General features: G+C 38.4%; 1 protein-coding gene across 1 annotated transcript; it reads left to right on the top strand.

The window, feature by feature from the left end:
• Positions 1–394: 394 nt before the first annotated feature.
• LOC104101355 (heavy metal-associated isoprenylated plant protein 23-like) lies at positions 395–2,627 on the top strand. Its single transcript, XM_009608794.3, has 2 exons — positions 395–887; positions 2,216–2,627. Exons 1-2 carry the CDS (start codon positions 728–730, stop codon positions 2,512–2,514), a joined length of 459 nt encoding a protein of 152 aa, XP_009607089.1. The 5' UTR covers positions 395–727; the 3' UTR covers positions 2,515–2,627.
• The last annotated feature ends 23,553 nt before the right edge of the window (positions 2,628–26,180 follow it).

The raw sequence follows: 26,180 nt of genomic DNA on the forward strand, positions 1-26,180 counted from the left end.
CGGGTGAGTCGTGCTATATCCCTCTCTTCGTAATATTATTTTTTATATGAAATTTACGATAATTAGAAACTAGATATGAAGTCCTAAATATAGTTACAAGTTCACAACTATACAAATTTCAACATTTCATGAAAAAAATTATTATCAACGATTATTTTGTAAAATTCTCTAAATAATAATACTCTTATAAAGTGAAATTGTGGGCTACAAAATATTACTATAATATAGTATCTCATTATTCCTTTGTGATACAGACCGCGTTTTCTGTTTTTTAAATCAAAAGTAAAATACTAATAGTACATATTTAGTTTAAACAAATAAAATATAAATCCATGTTTGCATGAGCAATTGAGCTCCTTATAATATCAAGCTCATGTTTAGTTGTGGGGGCCGCCTTCCTTTTTCTCCCATGTGTTCAGAAGAAAAGGCCTATATAAGAAGTAAACCTGTGTAAAGAAAAATATCAAATTTAGGAGAGTAAACTTAGAACCATTTTCTTTCTCTTTTTTTGTTCTAAGGCAAGTAAAGAATACATTATTGGAGGGAAGTTTAATTTCTTAGCCTCAGAAAAACCTTCTCTTTGGGGGTTTTCTTTGCTAAAAATTTTGTTTTAAGCATAGGAAAAAAACTTCTTTTGTTCACTTTCTTGTTCTAAACTTGTGGTAATTACTTTGTTTGTTTGACATTTTGTGTAACGAGATCATAAAGTAAAAAAACCAAAGAAAATATGGGACTTATAGGAACTTTGGAGTACATTTCTGATATGATGAGCGGTAGTCATAAGTTTAAGAAGAAGAAGAAACAGTTTCAGACTGTTGAGCTCAAAGTCAGAATGGATTGTGATGGTTGCGAGCTTAAAGTCAAGAAAGCTTTGTCTTCATTAAGTGGTAAGAATTTAAACAATATAGTGTGTTATAGTATTTGATGTTTTTGTTATTTTCCTACATTAGAGGTTCATCTTCTTCACAACATTGGCATGTATATATATAGATGGCAAGCGGTGCAGCGCGAAGCGGGTGCGGGGCAGGTTTTATCTTAACCCGCAAAATTTCAACCCGCCTTGTCCGCATAGTATTTGCATCCACGTTCACCCATCCCGTATCAACACCCGTGGTCATCCGCTGCGCACCGTCCCGCATAGCATTTGCACTCATGTTCACCCATCCCGTATCAACACCCGTGTCCACCCGTCCCGCACATGATGTATATAGGGGTTGAATTTTCTCACGTTCAAATTACTATATTATGCATCTTTGATAAACGTTGATCTTTGTTTTAATTAACTTCCTGAGTTTAAATTCTATACAACATGTTATTTATATAATCAGATAACTTATATGGTAATTATAGTGTATATACAATATATGATACGTAATTACGTATTACTCCCTCCGTCTGAGAAATTTTATGTTGTCTTGTTTGATTGGTCACTAAAATTAAGAAAGAGAGCAAAAAGTTAAAAATTTATATATGATCTAAAATTTATATGACTACAAATCATCTTAAAATATAAATTATTTTTAAATATAAAAAAAATTGTACTACTTTTTAGGACAAACTAAAAAGAAGAATGTCACATAAATTGAGAAATATTAACGGAATACGTAATTCGTAGCTCGATAATATATACTGGTTGAATTTTCTCACGTTCAAGTCGCTATATTATGAATCTTTGATAAAAGTTGATCATCGTTTTAATTAACTTTCTGAGTTTAAGTTCTATAAAATGTGTACAAATTATAGAATCAGATAAGCTATATGGTACTATACAATATATGATAAGATTACTCCCTCCGTCCGAGAAATTTATGTTGTCTTGTTTTATGCGTCATGAAGATTAAGAAAGAGAATTTTTGTAAAATATGTGACTATAGATTATCTTAAAATATAAATTATTTTTACATATTTAAAAATATTGTACTATTTTGTTCAAGATAAACTAAAAAGACAAAAGCGTCACATAAACAGCTGTAATTACCGAGGGATTCTGTCGGTCGTTTTTACCGAGGAAAAATTTACCTCCGTACCACTTACCGACGGACTTCCTTCGGGAAAACCTTGTTACCGAGGGATGTCCCTCGGTAATTTGCGTCGGTAAACAGCTGTTTTTTAGTAGTGGATGTCCTAAAGGAATACATAAAATTATTAACTAATTAACCTGTTATAATAAGTTAAATTACGGTGAGTAATTAAATAGTTTCTTTTATATTTGCAGGAGTTAAATCAGTGGAGATAAACAGAAAAGAGCAAAAGGTGACAGTAACAGGATATGTGGAAGCAAATAAAGTGTTAAAGAAGGCAAAGTCAACAGGGAAGAAGTCTGAGATTTGGCCCTATGTGCCCTACAATTTAGTGGCTCAGCCCTATGCTGCAGCAGCTTATGACAAGAAAGCTCCTCCTGGTTATGTTAGAAGGGTTGAAAACCCAACCATTGGAACAATTTCCACATTTGAGGACCCTGCTTATGTGACCATGTTCAGTGATGACAACCCAAATGCTTGCTCCATAATGTAATGACAATAATAACTATACCTCAAATTCCGTGAAAGTTAAGATCGACTATATGAATTCTTATTGTTTATCTCGCTCGGTTTCAAATTCAATGGGATTTTATTATAGCGATGGTATATGTTCAATTTGCAAGCGCTATTAACTATTTCACCGAATAAATTCTACCATCCGGGAAGTATGAAAGCTCATAGGAGAATAGGGTTTGAGAAGTGAGATAAGGGAAAATGTTTGTAGGTGGTGTTGGTAGTGTATGGTTGACATATAGTTGTGAGTTTCTCCTAGACTTAACGATAGTACTAGTACTATTCTTATATATTTTTATTCCTGTTTCGTTATTATTACATGTTGTGTCATTCACTTCCGTTACCTTATTACCTTGTTATTGCTATCGTTTGTTGTTTTATTTTCACTATTCCTTGAGCCGAGGGCCTACTGAAAACATCTTCTCTATCTTTTCAAGGTAGGGGTAAGATTTATACACACATTACCTCTCCAGACCCTACTTGTGGGATTACACTGATTTTGTTGTTGGCAGTGCATGGTGATTTTTTCGATAAATCTTGGGTGATTGGAATTGGTTGATGAGTTTAGAATTGGTTGTTGTAGAAAACTTGCTTTAAGAATTATAGAATGTTGTTTTGAATGTTTCCCTTTTGTGTTTGATACATGAATGATGCTATATTACTATAATGTGGTGGTTTATGGTTTTCTTTTGATGTATACTACGTGGGATGATGATGATAAAGAGTTTCCTCTCACGTCGTACACAGCTGTTCACATTTCATACATTCCCTCAAGCAATTAAAGCAAATTATATTGTTTGAGTTGATAGGCTCCTATATATCAATAATGCAAAATTATTTGCACTATTAATAAAAAAGTACAACTCGATACACCAAGCTTAATTTTGTGGAGGGTTTAATAAAGAGTCGGACTACATTTGCACTATTAAGTTACATTTTGTATGTAACTTAATTTACTTTTATATTTTTGTAAGAAATTATCTTGTACATACACGTATTTTGAAACCATAATCTTCTATAATTTTTTAGTCATACTGAGTCAACTTTATCATTGTATCAGGCTTCAATTACATTATTGATGTATACATTCAATCGGAAACTATATTTCAAACAACTGGCCCCAGTACCCACGTTTTGGGTGATCTTTCTTGGGTTAGGTGTAGTTTCCAAAAGGGAAGGGGAGAAATTATTAGGCTTCCTTCAGCACTAAAAGCGAAAAAAGGCAATGCCTAATGATACACTTAAATGAAAATTAGAAGAGTGAACAGCTTAATGTTGTTAGAACAAATTGCGAGGCGAGAACAACTTTCATTCACTAGAAAACGGAATTTGTTCCACTAATTGGCCATAAATTTTGCCAAGTTTTTTTCCAATTTTTTTTTTTTCAAAACATGTTTTTTTGGTAAGAGGGGAAATCCGCAGTCGCTATAATCTCTGTCACAGTCTCTGCCCTTCAGGTGAGCACTTTGTGTCCACTAGATAAACCCCCCTGTATAATAGCCTGCAAACCATGCAAAATATGTTTGTTTATAGATTTTATCCATGTTTTGGCAGATTTTGAAAACAAAATTTTCAAATCCCAAAACAAGTTTTAGTCCTGTTTTTGGCCCAAAATATTACTGTTGGATTTTTGAATAATTTTAAAAATTACCCAAAACTTTTATATTTTATAAAAAAAACCACCATTTTTTATGACCCAACTAATTCACCAGCTAATTACTAGTATCACTTTCTTTTGGACTGCTGGATCTTGTAATATAATTGCAATTTGACGAAATATAGTAGCTAGTAATTGCGTTATTAGCAGTTGATGTTAAAATTTCAGGTTATGATTTTAGGATAGTGTATTATATAGCTCATTATTAAAATAATTATTTTGTGCGAAACTGTCACGGCCCGAAATTCCCACCTTCGGGACCGTGATGGCGCCTAACATTTCACTTTCTAGGCAAGCCAACGTTAGAATAATTTAATCATTTTTTAACAATTCATCTTAATTAAATAGTAAAGTATACCTACAACTGAAATAATATCTGAATTTAAGTGAACAAACCAAAATAAATACGATGTCTAAATACCATCCCAGAACTCGAGTCACAAGTGCACGATCTTCTAGAATAATATAAACAAGAGTCTCAATAAAAATAAAGTTGTCTGAAAGTAAGAACACAACTAAAATAAAGTGGAAGGGGACTTCAGAGCTGCAAACGCCGTGCAGCTATACCTCAAGTCTCCTATGATAGCTGAATCCGAGCAAAATCTATAGTACGCTGTTGGAACCAATTCCGGTATCTGCACAAGAAGTGCAGCGTGTAGTATGAGTACAACCGACCCCATGTACTCTGTAAGTGCTGAGCCTAACCTCGATGAAGTAGTGACGAGGCTAAAGCAGGTCGCTTACATTAACATGTACGTAATAATAATAATAACAACAAGAATAGAGGTAAGACAGGTAAATCATATCAATAATTGAAATCATTTCAGCAGTTACAATCAATTATTTCTTTCTGATTCTGTTTCGGCGTGCAACTCGTTCTAACAATAAAATTCTTCAATAAATTTTTATTGCGGCGTACAACCCGCTTCAACAATATAAACTTATAATATAATCCGTTGCGGCGTGCAACCCGATCCCCCAATATATTCATTTTTATTTCAGTTGTGGCGTGCAACTCACTCCAACAATATAAATTAATAACTCTTAAATGTAATAAAAATACTCCAATAAATATCATATTCAGTAAGAAATTATTAAGCAACAAAGCATACAATGATTACAATTTATTCACGAAACAAGTAACGACAAGTAGCAATTAATTATGGAAAATCAGAGAGAAAATAGGCAATTTAATATTTAATATGCTAAATGTCAAGTAGAAATAAGGACACACAAATCAAATAAACATGTAACAATTATAACATGAATTCAAGAATTAATATTTGGCAAGGAATATGAGAAAAATAATTAATATAATAATTAACTCATGATAAAGAAAATAATTTATGATTTCCAGATAATTATGCAAACAATCAATTTGACGACGTATATGAACTCGTCACTTTGCCTATACATCGTTACACATGAAATTCACGTAACAAATAATTCAAGGGTTCTATTCCCTCAAGTCAAGGTTAACCACAATACTTACCTCGCTTCGCAACCAAATTCAAGATTCCAATAAACCTTTGCCTCGCGAATTGGTGTCCGAAAGATTCAAATCTAGCCACAAACAATTCAATATACTCAACACGAATCGTAGGAATTAATTCCATATGAAATTACTAATCTTCCGAATAAAAATCCAAAATTTATTTCAAAATTTAACAGTGGGACCCACGTCTCGAATCTCAAAAAATCTCATAAAATCTGAACACCCATTCCGAGACGAGTCCAACCATACAAAAATGATCAAATTCTAACATCGGATTACCTTTCAAATCTTTATTTTACATTTTTGAAATTTTTTATAAAAATCTGATTTTTCTTCCATTAATTCACGGATTCATGATGTAATTAAGTATGGAATCATGAAATATAATCAATATAGGATAAGGAACACTTACCCACAATGTTTTCCCTTGAAAATATCTCAAAAATCACCCTTTCCCGAGCTTCAAATCGTTAAAAATGGAAAATGGGACGAAGACTCATTTTCAGAACTTAAATCTCGCTGCCCAATCATTTACCCTATGCGATCACGGCCAACTCCCGCGGTCGCAAAGAACAAAATATTTCCAGCATTTTTTTACTCTATGCGATCACACCCATTCTCCCGCGATCGCGAAGAACAAATGTTTTCCAACAACCTTCTCCAACCCTTCCGGACATTCTCTAGTCTAATGGTCATAACCTTTTGTACAAAACTTCAAAAATAAATGGTTTAACTTTATGAAAACTAGACACCAATATATACAACTTTCATGTTTTGGTCATCTCTTAATTCCTTATAGATTGCGAGATATAAGCTGCCAAAGTCAGCCATGTGCAACACAAATTTCTTCTTTGCGATTTCCAAATATCTTCCCGGACAACCTGTAGTATACCAACTATAACGTTTTGTACACAATTCCAAATGCCAAATGGTTTGATTTTCAGAAAACTAGATACAAAGATTTACAACTTTCATTTTTAGATTATCTCTAAATTCCTTAAAGATTGCGAGATATAAGCTTCCAAAATCAGGATAGTGCAGCAGAAAGTTTCCTCTATGTGATCGCGAAAGGTCATCCACGATCGCGAATCACTGGCCAATTTCTCCCATTTTACTCATCGTGATCGCGAAAAATTACCCGCTATCGCATAGCATACTGCTGTAGCCAAAAATCAGCAGCTAAAAAGGGCATAGAAATGATCTGAAACCATCCCGAAACTTATCCGAGCCCCTCGGGACCCCGTACGAACATACCAACAAGACTCAAAACATGTCACCGTTACACCCTGTGCGTCCCAAGGTACCGTAATAAATATGAAACTTGTTAATCAAGATTTAAATGATTTTAAAGTCATAATATGGCTATATATGATGTTTGGATAGAAAATATGAAGTTTGGGAAAAATCGAATTAAACTTGCGGAAAAACCGACTAAGGATTTGCCTTGTAATAGAGCTTTGTGAGAAATACATTTCGTATGTTATATAATGTAGTTTTGGGACTTATTATATACCAAATTGAAGGTCTTGAAATGTAGTTTCTAACGCTTTTAACCGTTCTTTCATACGATAATCGGATAAAAAGTTATAAGCGTTGGAAGAAGGACCAATGCAAGGGTACCAAGTAGCATCTTTTGACTTTTCAAACAAAAATGGATATTTATATCCTTATCTCGTTTCTTTCTTCAATTTTCCAGAACACACAACCAAATAAGACCCTTAACTTTACTCTTAATCTATCTGCAAGAGCTTCAAATAAGATTATCATCTCGGGCATGGAATCAAAAAATGATAACATAAATATGATCCCTACGACGTAAGTATCGCTATATTGCTTCTCTTTTTCTTTGTAGTTTGAGTTTTGGAAGGTACTTCATAGTTAAGAAAACGTATACTTTCTGTATTTAACTTTTTAAATATCAAAAAAGGTTGATAAATTCGTTTCCTAATAGTTAAAACTCACGGGACGGTGATCGGAAGTCGTGAGTTCGAGTTATTCACTTGTAGCGAACTGTTTAGTGGATTGTTTTGTGTTGCTGTTGAGCTGCGTGTTTTACTACTATTTTGTGGAGTTTTGAAGGAATAAGGTTGTGGAGAAACACCACATAAATTCAGGGTAGTGGGCTGGTCGTTCGTCGTAATATTTACGGGCCATTTGATACTACAGTGGTTGTTTTGTGTATGAAGAGATTGGGGTGTGTTGGGCTGTTTTGTAGTATTTTGTGATGTATATAAGGTTGGAAAATAATGTATACATGTTAATATTGTTGTGTTTGGTGTTATCTCGAATTTGAAGGAAGTAAAGATTATAGGGGAGATGCTACCTGTTTTAATACAAAATAGGTTTGTCGTTCGTTGTGTGATAGTTGTACCTTTCGTAACTTAATGATAGTATTATTATTTTTGTTGTAGATTAAGGTATGAAGAGGCGAGTTCAACTTGGTAATTGGAAATATTGTGATAAGGTATGTTAAGGCTAAACCTTTCCTCCATTTTAGCATGATCTCGTAACTACATATGTTTGACAACGAGACATAAAGAGAAGTTCGTATTCATGAATTTATTCACATTATCCTAGTCTCAGAAGTTACAATGTTCTCCCTTATCGGGACTTTATATTCAGTTTATGTATTAATTTCTTCCAGTCAAGAGAGAAGAGGGTCTATTTATATATATACAGTATTGCAGTATTTTCACCACCATCGAGCTATAATCGATGGGCAGGCCCCTATTGGGCATCCTCTGTTCAGATGGTAAGTTATATGCCGCGCCTACTGTGGTCGAGCGCCTATGAGCGAGCCCAGAATGACCGAGATACAGAGCCTAGTATGGCCGAGCGCCTATGAGCGAGCCTACTATGGCAGAGCAGTTACACATACCGACCCTTATAGGGCCGGACAACTATTTTACTTACTATATTGAGAGAGATGAGTCAGTATCAACAAGTAAGCATATCTTCAAATTATATTTGACTCCCAGGTACTTTCATTTATTATATTTTCAGTTCAGTTTCAAATTTTAGTTATCTTGTTGCCTTACATACTTGGTACATTATTTCGTACTAACGTTTCTTTTGCTGGGGACACTGCATTTCATACCTGCAGGTACTAATAGACAACTGGATAGACCTTCCTAGTAGACAAAGTCAAACATCAGCTTGGTTGGTAAGCTCCATTTCCTCAGAGTTACTAGGTCGATACCTTGGAGTCTGTTTTATATATACAGGTTTCATGAATAGGTCGAAGCCCTGTCCCGACCATGATATAATTCAGTTATTCCTAGAGGCTTGTAGACGAGTCATGTACATTTTTTATATCAGTATTGTGGCTTTACCAGCCCTATATGTAGATGCTTAGTTTGTTATTGTTGGTTGTAGACGTTATTTTTAGATGATTCGGAATATGGCCTCATCGGCCTAAGTTGAGGGTTACCCTCCAGAGTTCACAATTATAGAGTGGTACGTTCGGGCCGAGTATGGTACCGGGTGCCGGCCACGCCTCTTCAGGTTTGGGACGTGACAATCACGGACTTAGTCGAGGCCTCAAATCATACCAAAAATGCTAAAAACACAAATTACGCCCCAATTCAAGCCTAATGAAACTAGAAAATTTTAACTTCTACATTCGATACCGAAGCCTATCAAATCTATTCCGTTTGACCTCAAATTTGGAACACAAGTCATAAATGACATAACAAAGCAATTCTAATTTCCAGAATAGCGTTTTGACCCCGATATCAATAAAGTCAAATTCGCGGTCAAACTTTGAAAACCTTTAGCATTTAGATTTCTAGTTTTCAACAAATGCCGATAACTCAAGCTAGGTACCTCCAAATTAAATTCCGAGCATACGTCCAAGTCCTAAATTATGTATGGACCTACCAGAACTGTCAAAACACTTATCCGAGTCCGTTTGTTCAAAATATTGACCAAAGTCAACTTAAGTGAGTTTTAACGCATAAATTCACATTTTTATCAATTTTTCACATAAAAGCTTTCGGAACAATTATACGGACTATGCACCCAAGTCCAGGAAATTTGAATGATGCTATTTGAGGTCTTAGAACACATAAGTGAATATTAAATTTAAAGATTAACTTTCGGGTCTTCACATTCTCCAACTCTTAAATAAACATTCGTCCTCTAACAGAATTAGACTGAGTTGTGCGAAGTCGATCTAGAATAACCTTGACCTTATCCAAGGCATCCTGTACGAAATTAGTACCCATTAACCGAGCCTCTCTCGGTTCAAACCAGCCAACTGGCGAACGACATCGCCTCCCGTATAATGCTTCATATGGAGCCATCTAAATGCTCGACTGGTAGTTGTTATTATAAGCAAACTCCGTAAGTGGAAAGAACGAATCCCAAGAGCCTCCAAAGTTTATAACACAAGCACGATGCATATCTTCCAATAATTGAATAGTGCGCTTTGACTGTCCGTCTGTCTGTGGATGAAATATTGTACTCAACTCACCTGCGTGCCTAAATCATGTTGTACAACCCTCCAGAAGTGCGAGGTGAACTGTGTACCTCGATCAGAAATGATAGACACAGGCACGCCGTGAAGGCGGACAATCTTGCGGATGTAAATCTCAGCTAATCACTCTAAAGAATGGGTAACTGCCACTGGAATGAAATGTGCTGACTTGGTCAACCTGTCCACAATGACCCATACTGTATCGAACTTCCTCTGAGTTCGTGGGAGCCCTACAACAAAATCCATAGTGATACGCTCCCACTTCCACTCAGGAATTTCTAACTTCTGAAGTAGACCACTAGGTCTCTGATGCTTGTACTTGACTTGCTGACAATTTAAACACCGAGCTACATATGCAACTATATCCTTTTTCATTCTCCTCCACCAATAATATTGCCGCAAATATTCATACATTTTGGCTGTACCCAGATGAATAGAATACCGGAACTTTGGGCCTCTTCAAGAATTAATTCACGAAACCCATCTACATAAGGCACACAAATATGACCATGCATCCACAAAACTCCATCTTTCCCCACAACAACCTGTTTGGCACCACCGTGTCGTACCGTATCCTTAAGTACAAGCAAATGAGGATCATCATATTGTCACTCTCTGATACGCTCATATAAAGAAGACCGAGTGACTGTGCAAGCTAGAACCCGACTGGGCTCTGAAGCACCCGTGTGGTACGCTCGGGCTGAGTATGGCACCGGGTGCCGGCCACGCCTCTTCAGGTTTGGGGCATGATAAAAATGGTATCAGAGCAGTTCTGTCCTAGGGAGTCTACAAGTCGTGTCTAGTAGAGTCTTATTTATGGGTGTGTTGTGCACCACACTTATAAGCAGGAGGCTATAGGGAATTTAGGATTGTCACTCTTTCTTCTTACTTAGTTGTAAGATCGTGTGGTAGAGCTTAGTTGTAAGATTCAAAATCCTAACTTTTATTTTATTCGTAATACAATGATACCTACATGCAGAAAGACAGTTGGTAAGAGATTGAATGTGGTTGTGGAAGAGTTAAGTCAGAGGAACTTGATTTTGCATCAGGCTTATGATGAGTAAATGTATGGTCTTCAGCGGATCATGTGTGTATTAAGACGTGTAAGCTCCTTGATAAATAGACCTAAGGCAAGAATATCTATCCACTCATATGGTAAAAATAAATAAGAGAATCAGAAGGTAGATACAAGTTTCAACACGTAAAAGAACCAAGATGAAGAAGGATACGAGGTACCCACTTAGTGAAGATTATCAGTATTTACAATTCAGGCAGATAAATATAAGCATTATGAGTTACTTTCAACAGTAACAAAGATATATACAATTGACCACACCTATCTCAATTATGCCCTATGGGAGCTAACATATATAGTTTAAGAGAAGGATGGGATATCAGGATCCAGTTGGGTTAGAGTAACCCAAAATTGCAGATGGATTGTTATCATTAGCTAACATTTCTGAAGGATAGTGCAAAATATGGTAATATTTCTCCTTGCGAGACATCCAAATGGTGCACTCTAGAATTGTATAATCAGATATGAATACCGGAATGTTCAGAAATTTCAAAAGATAGGCAGTGGAATCCTAGAAGGGATAAATATTTACCTTAGTAAGACTCCCATCTCTAGAAAGAAAAAAAATAGAATGTTAGGCATCCCGAAGAGCCAGTGAGATGAAGCAAGGGGAGCTATAAGTGAAAGAACGTTTTGTTGAAATTTTCAGAATAGAGTAATAGAGAGAAATATTAGCAGAAGAATAAGAAGAGAGTATATGAAGCATTATGAGTAAGATGTGATTAATGAGTGATAATAATAAATCAAAATATGACAGGATGATAGAGTGTATAGTCAAGTGAAGGAAAAGACAAGAGGTGACAGGCCTTGAGGCAATAAAAGAGTATAAGCCATAAAGTCATATCCCCATTTCGAGAAATAAGTTGGTGTCTCCAACGTGATTACTAGAAGGAAACGTTAGACCCTAGAGTAATAGAAATCAGTATGGGATGGTGAACAAGATAAACCGAACATAAATTAGAGACCGATGGATTTGATAATAGTCAGTATTGTGATAATTTAAGAGATCGCATTCTGGCAATAATAGAATGAACAACAAAAGAATAACCTTTAAAGGTCATTCAGGAAGACGCTTCCCTAAAGCAAACACTGTGAGCAGAGTTAAGCTTAAGGGACTAAGTGCTCCAGTTACACTAGGTGTCACCTTCGTGCGTAAGAAATTAAATTATCCCTGGGGCAAAAGGGTAACCGCAAGACAAGTAAGAGTCTGTGAAGACGTGAAAAGGCACCAAATATGAAGTGGTGAAACATTTATAAGTAAATCTTCATAGCAATAAATGTTAGTACTTCCCCAAAGGGGGAAGATGGTATGATATGGTATTAAGTTGGAGTTATGTGGTTAAGGTAACTATGGAATAGTAAAGGAAGAATATGGTAGAAAGGCGAAAGGAATGAGATTGCATTTATTTAGATCCTACGTATATGATACGACTCTAGAACATTATGTAAGCATGATGAGGGGAAGATGCAGTAAGGGTTCCATCACTAGATGTTATTCATAAATAAGTGCAAATGAACACTAGATATATAAGGAGCCAGTGTGCGGGGTAAGTTAAGACAAAGGATATAACCCAAGAGAGAATACGCAAAATATAGATATATGAATGCACTAACGAGTAGTTAGTAGTTGATTCAGGAAAAGCCTAGCCATGGCTACACAAGAGGATACAGGCAAATCAGCAGGTTGTGCAAGATAAACATAGGGAAACCCAACATCGGGAATTCAGTCTCGCAAATATGATGACATCGTAATCCTTGAGAAATATTCAGATAGGAGTTGGGGTTGTTAAAGGTACCGTATAAGTGTTATGAAAATAAAAAAAAAATGGTGCCACTGAGAAGACAGTCAAAAATTTCAGTTCAGAATCAACCTTACGAGCACAAGGGAGCGGAGGTAAGTAATTAAGAATAATTATAGGCGTGTAAGAACGTCAAAAATTCTTTCGGGTATAAGATGTAATAAGCTCGCAACTTTACAGAAGTCAAAGGGTCTCTCTTAAGTACTACAAAGAAAGACTAGTTGAGGGAATAAGGAAGAAGGCTTCAACTTAAGCATAGTGACATAAGGAAGAAATGGTCTTGTAACAATAGTCTCACAACAACATTGTATGTACTCCATAAGAAAGTGGCACCTATCGTGGCTAATGAACGGGAAGAAAAAAAAATTCAAAAATCAAAAAATGATATTTGAGATCATAGGAGTTACAGGAAATTCCAGTATTTGTGGGCAATGAGATAAGCCATGTATTCATGCAACAAGTGGCAGAACGACCATGAAAAGTAATTGCTTATGTTTAAAGACAACTAAGAAAGCAAGAGAAGAATTATCCGACCCACGATTTAGAGTTAGCCGCGGTGATTCATGCACTAAAGATGTGGATGCACTATTTGTATGGAATTCATGTTGATATATATATACGGATCATAAGAGCCTTCAATATATCTTCAATCAAAAGGAATTGAATTTACACCAAGGAAGATGGTTGGAGCTACTGAAAGACTATGGCATTGATATTTTATACCATCCGGGGAAGGCGAATGTAGTAGCCGACGCCCTCAGCCATAGATCTATGTGTAGCATGTCATATTTACAGTCAGAGAAGTGTAGTATAGCCTATGACATTCATCAACTAGCTAGTCTTGGAGTTCGATTACTGGACTCAGGTGATACCGGAGTTACTATTCAGGACACGACAACATCCTCTTTAGTAACTGAAGTGAAGGAATGCCAGTATGAGGATCTTGTGCTATCTCATTATACATCCCCTCAAAAGGAGAATACACTATTTGAGATTACAGGAGATGGAGTCCTCAGATATCGAGGTCGATTATGTGTTCTAATGTGGCAGGGTTGCACCAGCAGGTTATGGGAGAAGCTCACTATTCTCGTTATTCTATTTATCCAGGAGCGACGAAGATGTATCATGATATCAGGGGAATATACTGGTGGGACGAAATAAAGAAGGATATAGCAGAGTTTGTTGCTCAGTGCCCAAATTGTCAGCAGGTTAAGATTGAGCATCAGAAACCCTGTGGATTATTACAGGCTATAGATATTCGGACTTGGAAATGGGAAGTGATTAATATGGATTTCATCATAGTCTTACCTCGTACCCAACGTAAGTTCGATGCTATATGAGTTATTGTCGATAGACTTACAAAAGCAGCCAATTTTCTGTTTGTCAGGACTACTTACTCAGCAAAGGATTATGCAAGGCTTTACATTAGGGAGATAGTACGGCTTCATGATGTACCTATATCTATTATCTCAGATAAAGGTGCTCATTTTACAGGTAATTTCTGGAGGTCCTTCCAAAAAGGATTGGGGACTCAGGTAAGTCTTAGTACAACATTTCATCCCCAGACAGACGGTCAGACTGAATGTACTATTCAGACACTGAAGGATATGCTACGGGCTTGTGTGATGGACTTCAGGGGTAGTTGGGATGATCATCTTCCACTTATTGAGTTTGCATATAATAATAGTTATCATTCCAGCATTCAGATGGCTCCATACGAAGCTCTTTACAGACGGAAGTTTAGGTCACCTATCGGATGGTTCGAGGTCGGGGAAACTAAGTTAGTAGGACCAGAGTTAGTACAACAAGTAGTTGAGAAGATTAAGCTTATACGGGAAAGGCTATTAGCAGCTCAGAGTCGTCAGAAGTCCTATACAGATAATTGACGACGAGACTTGGAGTTTTAGGTAGATGACTAGGTATTCCTAAAGGTATCACATATGAAAAGAGTTATGAGATTCAGTAAGAAAGGAAAGCTTAGCACTCGGTACATTGGACCTTATAAGATTATACGCAGAGTAGGCCAAGTAGCATATGAGTTAGACTTGCCTTCCAAATAGGAGTCTGTACATCCAGTATTTCATGTGTCTATGCTCCATAGGTGTATTGGAGATCCCTTTAAAGTCATTCCAGTTGACGATGTTCAGGTTACAGAGCAACTATCATATGAGGAAGCTCCCATTTCTATACTAGATAGACAAGTTCGGAGATTAAGAACTAAGGATATAGCTTCGGTTAAAATACTTTGGATTAACAATAATGTGGAGGAGATAACTTGGGAAGATGAAGAAGAAATGAAGACTAGGTATCCTCACTTGTTTCCACTTCCGGAGGAGGATCAGACTGAGACATCACATCCTTTAGGTATGTATATGGTACTTGATTCTTATGTTAGTTATTGTTATTGGCCGTGTGAGGCCATTGGTGTTATTGATGATTGTGGCCCTGTGTGTCTTTTTTATTATTGAGTTTTCTGTGTGACAAGTTGGTAGTACTACTGTTACAGAGGAGACTCTGCCAAAATTTCTATAGATTTCTGGGAGTTTAACATTCGAGGACGAATATTTCTGGGGGGGAGATTTTTACACCCTGTGCGTCCCAAGGTGACGTAATGAATATGAGACTTGTTAATCATTATTTAAATGATTTTAAAGTCATAATATTGCTATATATGATGTTTGGATAGAAAATATGAAGTTTGGGAAAAATCAAATTAAAGTTGTGGAAAAACCGACTAAGGATTTGCCTTGTAACAGAACTCTTTGAGAAATATATTTCGTGAGCTATATGAGATTTTTTTGGGACATATTATATACAAAATTGAAGGTCTTGAAATTTAGTTTCCAACGCTCTTAACCGTTCTTTCATACGACACCCAGATAAAAGGTTATAAATGTTGGAAGAAGGACCAATGCGAGGGTGCCAAGTAGCACCTTTTAACTTTTCAAACAAAACTGGATATTTATATCCTTATCTCGTTTCTTTATTCAATTTTCCAGAACACACAACCAAATTAAACCCCTAACTTTACTCTTAAGCTCTCTGCAAGAGCTTCAAATAATATTATCATCCCGGGCACGGAATCAAGAAATGATAACATTAAAACGATCCATACGACGTAAGTATCATCGCTTCTTTTTTTCTTTGTAGTTTGAGTTTTGAAAGGTACTTTATAGTTACGAAAATGTGTACTTTCTGTATTTAAGTGCTTAAATATCAAGGAAGGTTGATAAATTCGTTTCCTAATAGTAAGAACTCACGGGACGGTGATCGAAAGCCGTGAGTTCGAGTTATTCACTTGTAGCGGACTGTTTTGTGGATTGTTTTGTGTTGTTGTTGGGCTGCGTGATTTACTACTATTTTGTGGAGTTTTGGAGAAATACATTTGTGGACAAACACAACATAAATGTAGGGTGGTGGGCTGGTCGTTTGTCGTAACATTTTCGGGCCGTTTGACACAACTATGGTGGTCGTTTTGTGCACGAAGAGATTGGGGTGTGTTGGGCTGTTTTGTAGTATTTTGTGGTATATATAATGTTGGAAAATAACGTATACATGTTGAAATTGTTGTGTTTGGTGTTATCTTGAATTTTAAGGAAGTAAGGATTATAGGGGAGATGCTGCCCGTTTTAATACAAAATAAGTTTGTCGTCCGTTGTGCGATAGTTGTACCTTTCGTAACTTAATGATAATATTATTATTGTTGTTGTAGATTAAGGTACGAAGAGGCGAGTTCAACTTGGTGATTGGAAATATTGTGATAAGGTATGTTAAGGCTAAACCTTTTCTCCATTTTGGCATGATCCCGTAACTACACATGTTTGACAACAAGACATAAAGAGAAGTTCGTATTCATGAATTTATTCACATTATCCTAGTCTCAGAAGTTACAATGTTCACCCTTATCGGGACTTTATATTCAGTTTATGTATTGTTTTCTTCCAGTCAAGAGAGAAGAGAAGTTCGTATTCATGAATTTATTCACATTATCCTAGTCTCAGAAGTTACAATGTTCTCCCTTATCGGGACTTTATATTCAGTTTATGTATTGTTTTCTTCCAGTCAAGAGAGAAGAGGGTCTATATATATATATATATATATATATATATATATATATATATATATATATATATATTATAGTATTTTCACCACTATCGAGCTATAATCAATGGGCAGGCCCCTATTGGGCAACCTCTGTTCAGATAGTAAGTTATATACCGAGCCTACTGTGGTCAAGCGCCTATGAGCGAGCCCAGAATGACCGAGATACAGAGCCTAGTATGGTCGAGCGCCTATGAGCGAGCCTACTATGGCAGAGCAGTTATACATACCGAGCCTTATAGGACCGAACAACTATTTTACTTACTATATTGAGAGAGGTGAGTCAGTATCAGCAGGTAAGCATATCTTCAAATTATATTTGACTCCCAGGTACTTTCAGTTATTATATAATCATTTCAGTTTTAGATTTTAGTTATCTTGTAGCCTTACATACTCGCTACATTATTTCGTACTGACGTCCCTTTTGCTGGGGACGCTGCATTTCATGCCTGCAGGTACTAATAGACAGCTGGATAGACCTTCCTAGTAGACAAAGTCAAACATCAGTTTAGTTGGTAAGCTCTATTTCCTTGGAGTTACCAGGTCGATACCTTGGAGTCCATTTTATATATACAGGTTTCATGAGTAGGTCGAGGCCTTGTCCCAACCATGATACAATTCAGTTATTCCTAGATGCTTGTAGACGAGTCATGTACATTTTTTATATCAGTATTGTGGCTTTACCACCCCTATGTAGATTCTTAGTTTGCTATTGTTGGTTTGTTATTGTAGACGTTATTTTTAGATGATTCAGAATATGGCCTCGTCGGCCTAAGTTAAGGGTTACCCTCTAGAGTTCACAATTACAGAGTGGTACGTTCGGACCGAGTATGGCACCGAGTGCCGGCCACGCCTCTTTAGATTTGGGGCATGACAATCACGGACTTAGTCGAGGCCTCAAATCACATCAAACAACGCTAAAAACACAAATCACACCCCAATTCAAGCCTAATGAAACTAAGAATTTTTAACTTCTACATTCGATGCCGAAACCTATCAAATCAATTCCGTGTGACCTCAAATTTGGCACACAAGTCATAAATGATATAACAGAGCTATTCTAATTTTCAAAATTGGGTTTTGACCCCGATATCAATAAAGTCAAATTTGCGGTCAAACTTTGGAAACCTTTAACATTTAGATTTCTAGTTTTCAACAAATGGCGATAACTCGAGCTAGGGACCTCCAAATTAAATTCCGAGCATACGTCCAAGTCCCAAATTACGTACAGACCTACCGAAACTGTCAAAACACTTATCTGGGTCCATTTGCTTAAACTGTTGACCAAAGTCAACTTAAGTGAGTTTTAACGCACAAATTCACATTTTTATCAATTTTTCATATAAAAGCTTACCGAAATATTATACGGACTGCGCACGCAAGTCGAAAAAATATGAATGGTGCTATTTGAGGTATCAGAACATATAAGTGAATATTAAATTTAAAGATGACCTTTCGGGTGATCACATTCTCCACCTCTTAAACAAACGTTCGTCCTCTAACGGAATTAGAAAATTACCTGAGTTGGTGAAAAGGTGTGGATTTCTACTCCACGTGTACGACTCGGACTCCCAGGTAGATGCTTCTACCGGCTGACCTCTCCATTGTACTCGAACTGATGGATAACTCTTAGACCTCAACTGTCGGACCTGTCGGGATAGAATAGCTACCGGTACCTCTTCATAAGTCAAATCTTTGTCCAATTGGACTGAGCTGAAATCTAATACATGGAACGGATCCCCATGGTATTTTCGGAGCATAGATACATGGAACACCGACGAACTGCTGATAAACTAGGTGGTAGTGCAATCCTGTAGGCTATTTCACCCACCCTTTCAAGAATTTCAAAGGGTCCAACTTGCCCTTATTTCCGAACCTCATTACACCTTTCATAGGTGAAACCTGGAGCAATACTCTTTCTCCTGCCATGAATGCAACGTCACGAACATTACGGTTGGCATAACTCTTTTGCCTAGACTGAGTTGTGCGAAGTCGATATAGAATAACCTTGACCTTATCCAAGGCATTATGTACCAAATTAGTACCCATTAACCGAGCCTCTCCCGATTCAAACCAGCCAACTGGCGAACGACATCGCCTCCCGTATAATGCTTCATATGGATCCTTCTAAATACTCGACTGGTAGTTGTTATTATAGGCAAACTTCGCAAGTGGCAAGAATTGATCCCAAGAACCTCCAAAGTTTATAACACAGGAGCGAAGCATATCTTCCAATATCTGAATAGTGCGCTCTGACTGTCCGTCTGTCTGTGGATGAAATGTTGTACTCAACCCGCGTGCCTAACTCATGCTGTACAGCCCTCCAGAAGTGCGAGGTGAACTGTGTACCTCGATCAGAAATGATAGACACATGCACGTCATGAAGGCGGACAATCTCGCGGATGTAAATCTTAGCTAACCGCTCTGGAGAATGGGAAACTGCCACTGGAATGAAATGTGCTGGCTTGGTCAACCTGTCCACAATGACCCATACTTCATCGAACTTCCTCTAAGTTCTTGGGATCCCAACAACAAAATCCATAGTGATACGCTCCCACTTCCACTCAGGAATTTCTAACTTCTGAAGTAGACCACTAGGTCTCTGATGCTCGTACTTGACTTGCTGACAATTTAAACACCGAGCTATATATACAACTATATCCTTCTTCATTCTCCTCCACCAGTAATGTTGCCGCAAATCTTGATACATTTTGGTGGTACCCGGATGAATAAAATACCAGGAACTGTGGGCCTCTTCAAGAATTAATTCACGAAACCCATCTATATTAGGCACACAAATACGACCATGCATCCGCAGAACTCCATCTTCCCCCACAACAATATGTTTGGAAGCACCATGTCATACCATATCCTTAAGGACAAGCAAATGAGGATCATCATATTGTCGCTCTCTGATACGCTCATATAAAGAAGACCCAGTGACTGTGCAAGCTAGAACCCGACTAGGCTCTGAAACATCTAACCTCAGGAATTGATTGGCCAAAGTCTGAACATCTGCAACTAACAGCCTCTCACCAACCGGAATATACGCAAGGCTTCCCATACTCACAAGCTTTCTACTCAAAGCATAGGTCATCACATTGGCCTTTCCGGGGTGATACAAAATGGTGATACCATAGTCTTTCAACAGCTCCAACCATCTTCTCTACCTCATATTGAGATCTTTTTGTTTGAACAGATACTGTAGGCTACGATGATCAGTAAATACCTTACACGATACATCGTAAAGGTAATGCCTCCAAATCTTCAACACATGAACAATGGTTGCCAATTTTAAGTCATGAACATGATAAATCTTCTCGTGAACTTTCAACTGCAGCGACGCATATGCAATCACCCTGCCATCTTTCATCAATACTGCACCAAACCCAATGCGAGATGCATCACGATTCACCGTATCAGATCCTGAACCTGTGGGTAATACCAACACTGGCGTCATAGTCAAAGCAGTCTTGAGCTTCTGAAAGCTTAACTCCCATTCATCTGACCATCTGAATGGGGCCCCTTCTGGGTTAATTTGGTCAATGGAGATGCTATAGATGAAAATCCCTCCACAAACCGGCGATAATAACCTGCCAAACCCAGGAAACTCTGGATCTCTATAGCTGAAGTAGGTCTAGGCCAATTCTGAACTGCCTCAATATTCCTAGGATCCACTTTTATGCCTTCTGCCGATACAACATGCCCTAAAAAGGCAACTGAGTATAACCAAAATTCGCATTTTTAAAAATTTGGCATATAACTGATTATTCTTCAAAGTCTGAAGCACAATTCAAAGATGTTGCTCATGCTCCTCTCGACTGCTGGGGCAAATCAATATATCATTAATGAATACAACCACAAAAGAATCCAAATAGGGTTTGAATACTCGGATCATCAAATCCATAAATGATGTTGGGGCATTTATTAGCCCAAATGACATCACTAGGAATTCGTAATGTCCATACCGAGTCCGAAAAGCTGTCTTAGGTACATCGGATGCCCTAATCTTCAACTAGTGGTAACAAGACCTTAAATCAATCTTTGAAAATACCTTGGCACCCTGAAGTTGATCAAATAAGTCATCAATTCTTGGCAACAGATACTTGTTCTTGATAGTAGTCTTGTTCAACTGCCGATAGTCTATACACATCCGCATTGAACCATATTTCTTATTTACAAATAACACTGGTGAACCCCAGGGCGAGACGCTAGGTCTAATGAATCCCTGGTCAAGAAAGACTTGTAATTGTTCCTTCAATTCCTTTAGTTCTGACGGGGCCATACGGTATGGTAGAATAGAAATGGGTTGGGTACCCTGAGCCAAATTAATACAGAAATCAATATCTCTGTCGAGCGGCATCCCCGACAAATCTGCAGGAAATACATCTGAAAACTCACGGACCACTGGGACTGAATCCATAGAAGGAACATCCGCACTAGGATCGGGAATATAAGCCAAATAAGCTAGACACCCTTTCTCGACCATACACTGAGATAAAACATAAGAGATAACCTTGCTGATAGAATGGCTAGGAGTCCATTTCCACTTTATTCGAGGTAACCCCGGCATGACTAAGGTCACTATTTTGGCATGACAATCCAATATAGCATGATAAGGTGACAGCCAATCCATACCCAAGATGACATCAAAATCTACCATATCAAGAAGTAGAAGATCCACGCTAATTTCAAGACTCCCAATAGTAACCACACACGAACAATAGACACGATCTACAGCGATAGAATCCCCCACCGGCGTGGACACGTGCACAGAAGCACTCAAAAAATTACGAGGCGCAACCAATTATGAAGCAAAGTAGAAGGACACATAGAATAAGTAAATCCTGGATCAAATAAAACTGAAGTATCTCGATGGCAAAGTGGAACAATACCTATGATCACGACATCGGATGACTCGACCTCAGGCCTAGGTAGAAAAGCATAAAATCGGGGGTGGGCCCCACCACTCAAAGCTACATCTCTAGGACGACCTCTAACTGGCTGGCCTCCTCCTCTAATAACCTGACCTCCACCTCTAGCTGTCTGACCCCTTCCCCTAGCTGGTCAGGCGGGCGATGGAGCAGCCTGTGCCGGTATGATGGCACGAGAATCTTGCTGAGATCTGTTGCTCGACAACATAGGGCAATACTTCTTGATGTGACCAATGTTCCCACACTCATAACACCCATCCTGTTATTGTGGCTGCTGAAGCTGAAGCTCACCCGAACGGGTCAGATAATCATTGTAGTGACTCTGGGGCGATGGTGCACTGATAGGAGCTAGATATACACTAAATGTCGGCTGCCCAACATAAGGCATAATACAACCATGACTCACTAAAGCACCGTGAGATGCCTGAAGTGCTGAATAAAATGGCCTGTAAGGATGACCCCTACCATAAGTACCCTTGCCTCCAGATGAGGCGCCTCTGAAATTACGGGAATGACATGGCCTCTTATCTAACACCGGCCCTCTATCCTGAGCACGAACTAGCTCGATCCACCTAGAAATATTCATAGCTGTCTGGAAGGAAATATCACTCCCTGTCTCCTTTGCCATCTGAAGCCTGATAGTATAAGTGAGTCCATCAATGAATCTCCCCACTCTCTCCTTTTCAGTAGGAAGAAAGACGGTGGCATGACATGCTAAGTCCACAAATCGGGTTTCATACTGAGTAACAATCATACTACCCTGCTGGATACGCTCAAAGTGCCTGCGGTATTCCTCTCTCAATGTAATAGGAACAAACTTCTCCAGAAATAGCTGTGAGAACTGCTCCTAGGTAAGTGCAGGTGAATTCGTTGTTCTAGCAAGTACATAATCTCTCCACCACCTCTTGGTGGAACCAGTCATCTGAAACACAGCAAAATCGACCTCGTTGCTTTCAACTATTCCCATGTTCCGCAGTACCTCATGGCAGCGGTCAAGATAATCATATGGGTCCTCAGAAGGTATACCACTGAAGTGAACTGGATAGAGCTTAGTAAACTTGTCCAACCTCAATAAAGCATCAGAAGACACAGTGGGCCTATCACCAGCCTGTGCCGCAACAACTAGCTGAACTACCCTAACTGGCGAGACTGCTGGAGCCTGATACTGGGGAGCCACCTGCTCCGGAGCGGGAGTAGTGGGAGTCTGTGCTCCTCCCCCAGCCTGTGAGACGGCTGATGCCCTCGATAAGACTCATCAAACGGACTAGAACATCCTGAAGCACTGGAGTAGCTATGAATCCTTCCAGGACCTGAACTGGTCCAACAGGTACAGTCTGAACTGGAACCTCATCCTGAAGATCCACCTGAGGCTCCACTACAGGTGTTGTTTCTCGAGCTCTAGCTTGAGATCTGCCTCTACTTCTACCTCGGCCTCTGGCAAGATCTCGGCCTCGGCCTCGGCCTCGGCCTCTACCCCTAGTCATAGTTGCCACCGGGGGCTCTGGACCCTGTCCGTTGATAGATGTATTACCTGTTCTCTCCATCTGCGAGAGAATAAGAATAGAATGGTTCAATCATCGATGATAGAATAAAATCGCACGACAGAATAAGAAAGAAGTGATATTATTCCTAAACTTCATAGCCTCTGAGATATAAGTATAGACGTCTCCATACCGATCCTTCAGACTCTAATAGGCTTGCTCGTGACTCGTGAGACCTAAGTAACCTAGTGTTGTGATACCAACTTTTCACGGCCCAAAATTCCCACCTTTGGGACTGTGATGGCGCCTAACATTTCACTTGCTAGGCAAGCCAACGTTAGAATAATTTAACTATTTTTAACAATTCATCTTAATTAAATAGTAAAGTATACCAACAACTGGAAAAATATCTAAATTTAAGTGAACAAACCAAAATAAATACGATGTCTAAATACCATCCTAGAACTGGAGTCACAAGTGCATGAGCTTCTAGAATAATACAAACAAGGGTCTGAATAAAATAAAGCTGTCTGAAAGAAAGCACACAGCTAAGATAAAGAGGAAGGGGACTTCAGAGCTACAAACGACGTGCAGCTATACCTCAAGTCTCCTATGATAGATGAATCCGAGAAAATCTATAGTACGCCGCTGGGACCAATTCTGGTATCTGCACAAAAAGTGCAGAGTGTAGTATGAGTACAACCGATCATATGTACTCTGTAGATGCCGAGCCTAACCTCGACAAAGTAGTAACAAACCTAAGGTAGATCGCTTACATTAACTTGTATGCAATAATAATAATAATAATAATAATAATAATAATAATAATAATAATAATAATAATAATAATAATAATAATAATAATAATAATAATAATAATAGTAATAATAATAATAATAATAACAGAAATAGAGATAAAATCGTTAAATCATATCAATAATTGAAGTCAATTCAGCAGTCATAAACCTTTAATTAATTTCCGTTGCGGCGTGCAACTCGCTCAAACAACTTAGAATAAAATCAGTTGCGGCGTGCAAGCCGATCCAAAGGAGATTATGACGGGCTAGATCCACAAAACAAGTCTCGTACTGAGTAACAATCATACTGCCTTGCTGGAGACGCTCAAATTGCCTGCGGTAATCCTCTCTCAATGTGATAGGGAGGAACTTCTCTAGAAATAACCGTAAGAACTGCTCCCAAGTCAGTGCAGGTGACCCAGCTGGTATGGTCAACATAAAATCTCTCCACCACCTCTTGGCGGAACCCGTCATCTGAAATACAGCAAAATTAACCCCACTGGTCTCAACTATACCCATGTTCCGCAACACCTCATGGAAGCGGTCAAGATAATCTCGTGGGTCCTCAGAAGGTGTACCACTGAAGTGAACTGGATAGAGCTTAGTAAACTTGTCCAATCTCAATAAGGCCTCAAAAGACATGACGGGTCTATCACCGGCCTGTGACGCAACAACTGGGTGAACTATCCCAACTGGCGGGACTGCTGGAGCCTGATACTGGGGAGCTATCTGCTCTTGAGCGGGAGTAGGAAGTAAATTCTCCTCCACTAGCCTGTGAGACGGCTGGTGCCACTGGAAATGTAACATTCTGGGCCACACCCTCCATTACGCTCACCAAACGGACTAGAGTATCCTAAAGTACTGGAGTAGCTATGAATCCTTTTGGGACCTCAACTAGACCAACAGGTACAGTCTGAGGTGGAACCTCCACTTTGAAATCCACCTGAGGCTCCACAACAGGTGTTACTGCTCGAGCTCGAGGCTAGGCTCTGCCTATGCCTTTACCTCGGCCTCTGGCACGACCTCAGCCTCAGCCTCTACCCCTGGTCATAGTTGCCACCGGGGGCTCTAGACCCTGTCCGTCGGTTGATGTATTACGTTTTCTTGCCATCTTCGAGTGAATAAGAATAGAATGGTTCAATCATCGATGATATAATAAAATCGCATGACAAAATAAGAAAGAAGTGATATTGTTCCTAAACTTCATAGCCTCTGAGAGATAAATACAGACGTCTCCGTACCGATCCTTCAGACTCTACTAAGCTTGCTCGTGACTCATGAGACCTAAGTAACCTAGTGCTATGATACCAACTTGTCACGACCCAAAATTCCCAACTTTGGGACCGTGATGGCGCCTAATATTTTACTTGCTAGGCAAGCCAACGTTAGAATAATTTAACCATTTTTAACAATTCATCTTAATTAAATAGTAAAGTAAACCAACAACTGAAATAATATCTGAATTTAAGTGAACAAACCAAAATAAATACGATGTCTAAATACCATCCTAGAATTGGAGTCACAAGTACACGAGCTTCTTGAATAATACAAACAAGGGTATGAATAAAAATAAAGCTGTCTGAAAGTAACACACAGCTAAAATAAAGTGGAAAGGGACTTTAGAGCTGCGAACGTCATGCAACTATACCTCAAGTCTCCTCTGATAGCTGAATCCGAGCAAAATTTATAGTACGTCGTTGGGACCAACACTGGTATCTACATAAGAAGTGCACAGTGTAGTATGAGTACAACCGACCCCATGTACTCTGTAAGTGCCGAGCCTAACCTCGGCGAAGTAGTGACGAGGCTAAGGCAGGTCGCTTACATTAA

This window comes from Nicotiana tomentosiformis, chromosome 5, assembly GCF_000390325.3.
Source record: "Nicotiana tomentosiformis chromosome 5, ASM39032v3, whole genome shotgun sequence".
In the NCBI taxonomy this organism is placed as follows: domain Eukaryota; kingdom Viridiplantae; phylum Streptophyta; class Magnoliopsida; order Solanales; family Solanaceae; genus Nicotiana; species Nicotiana tomentosiformis.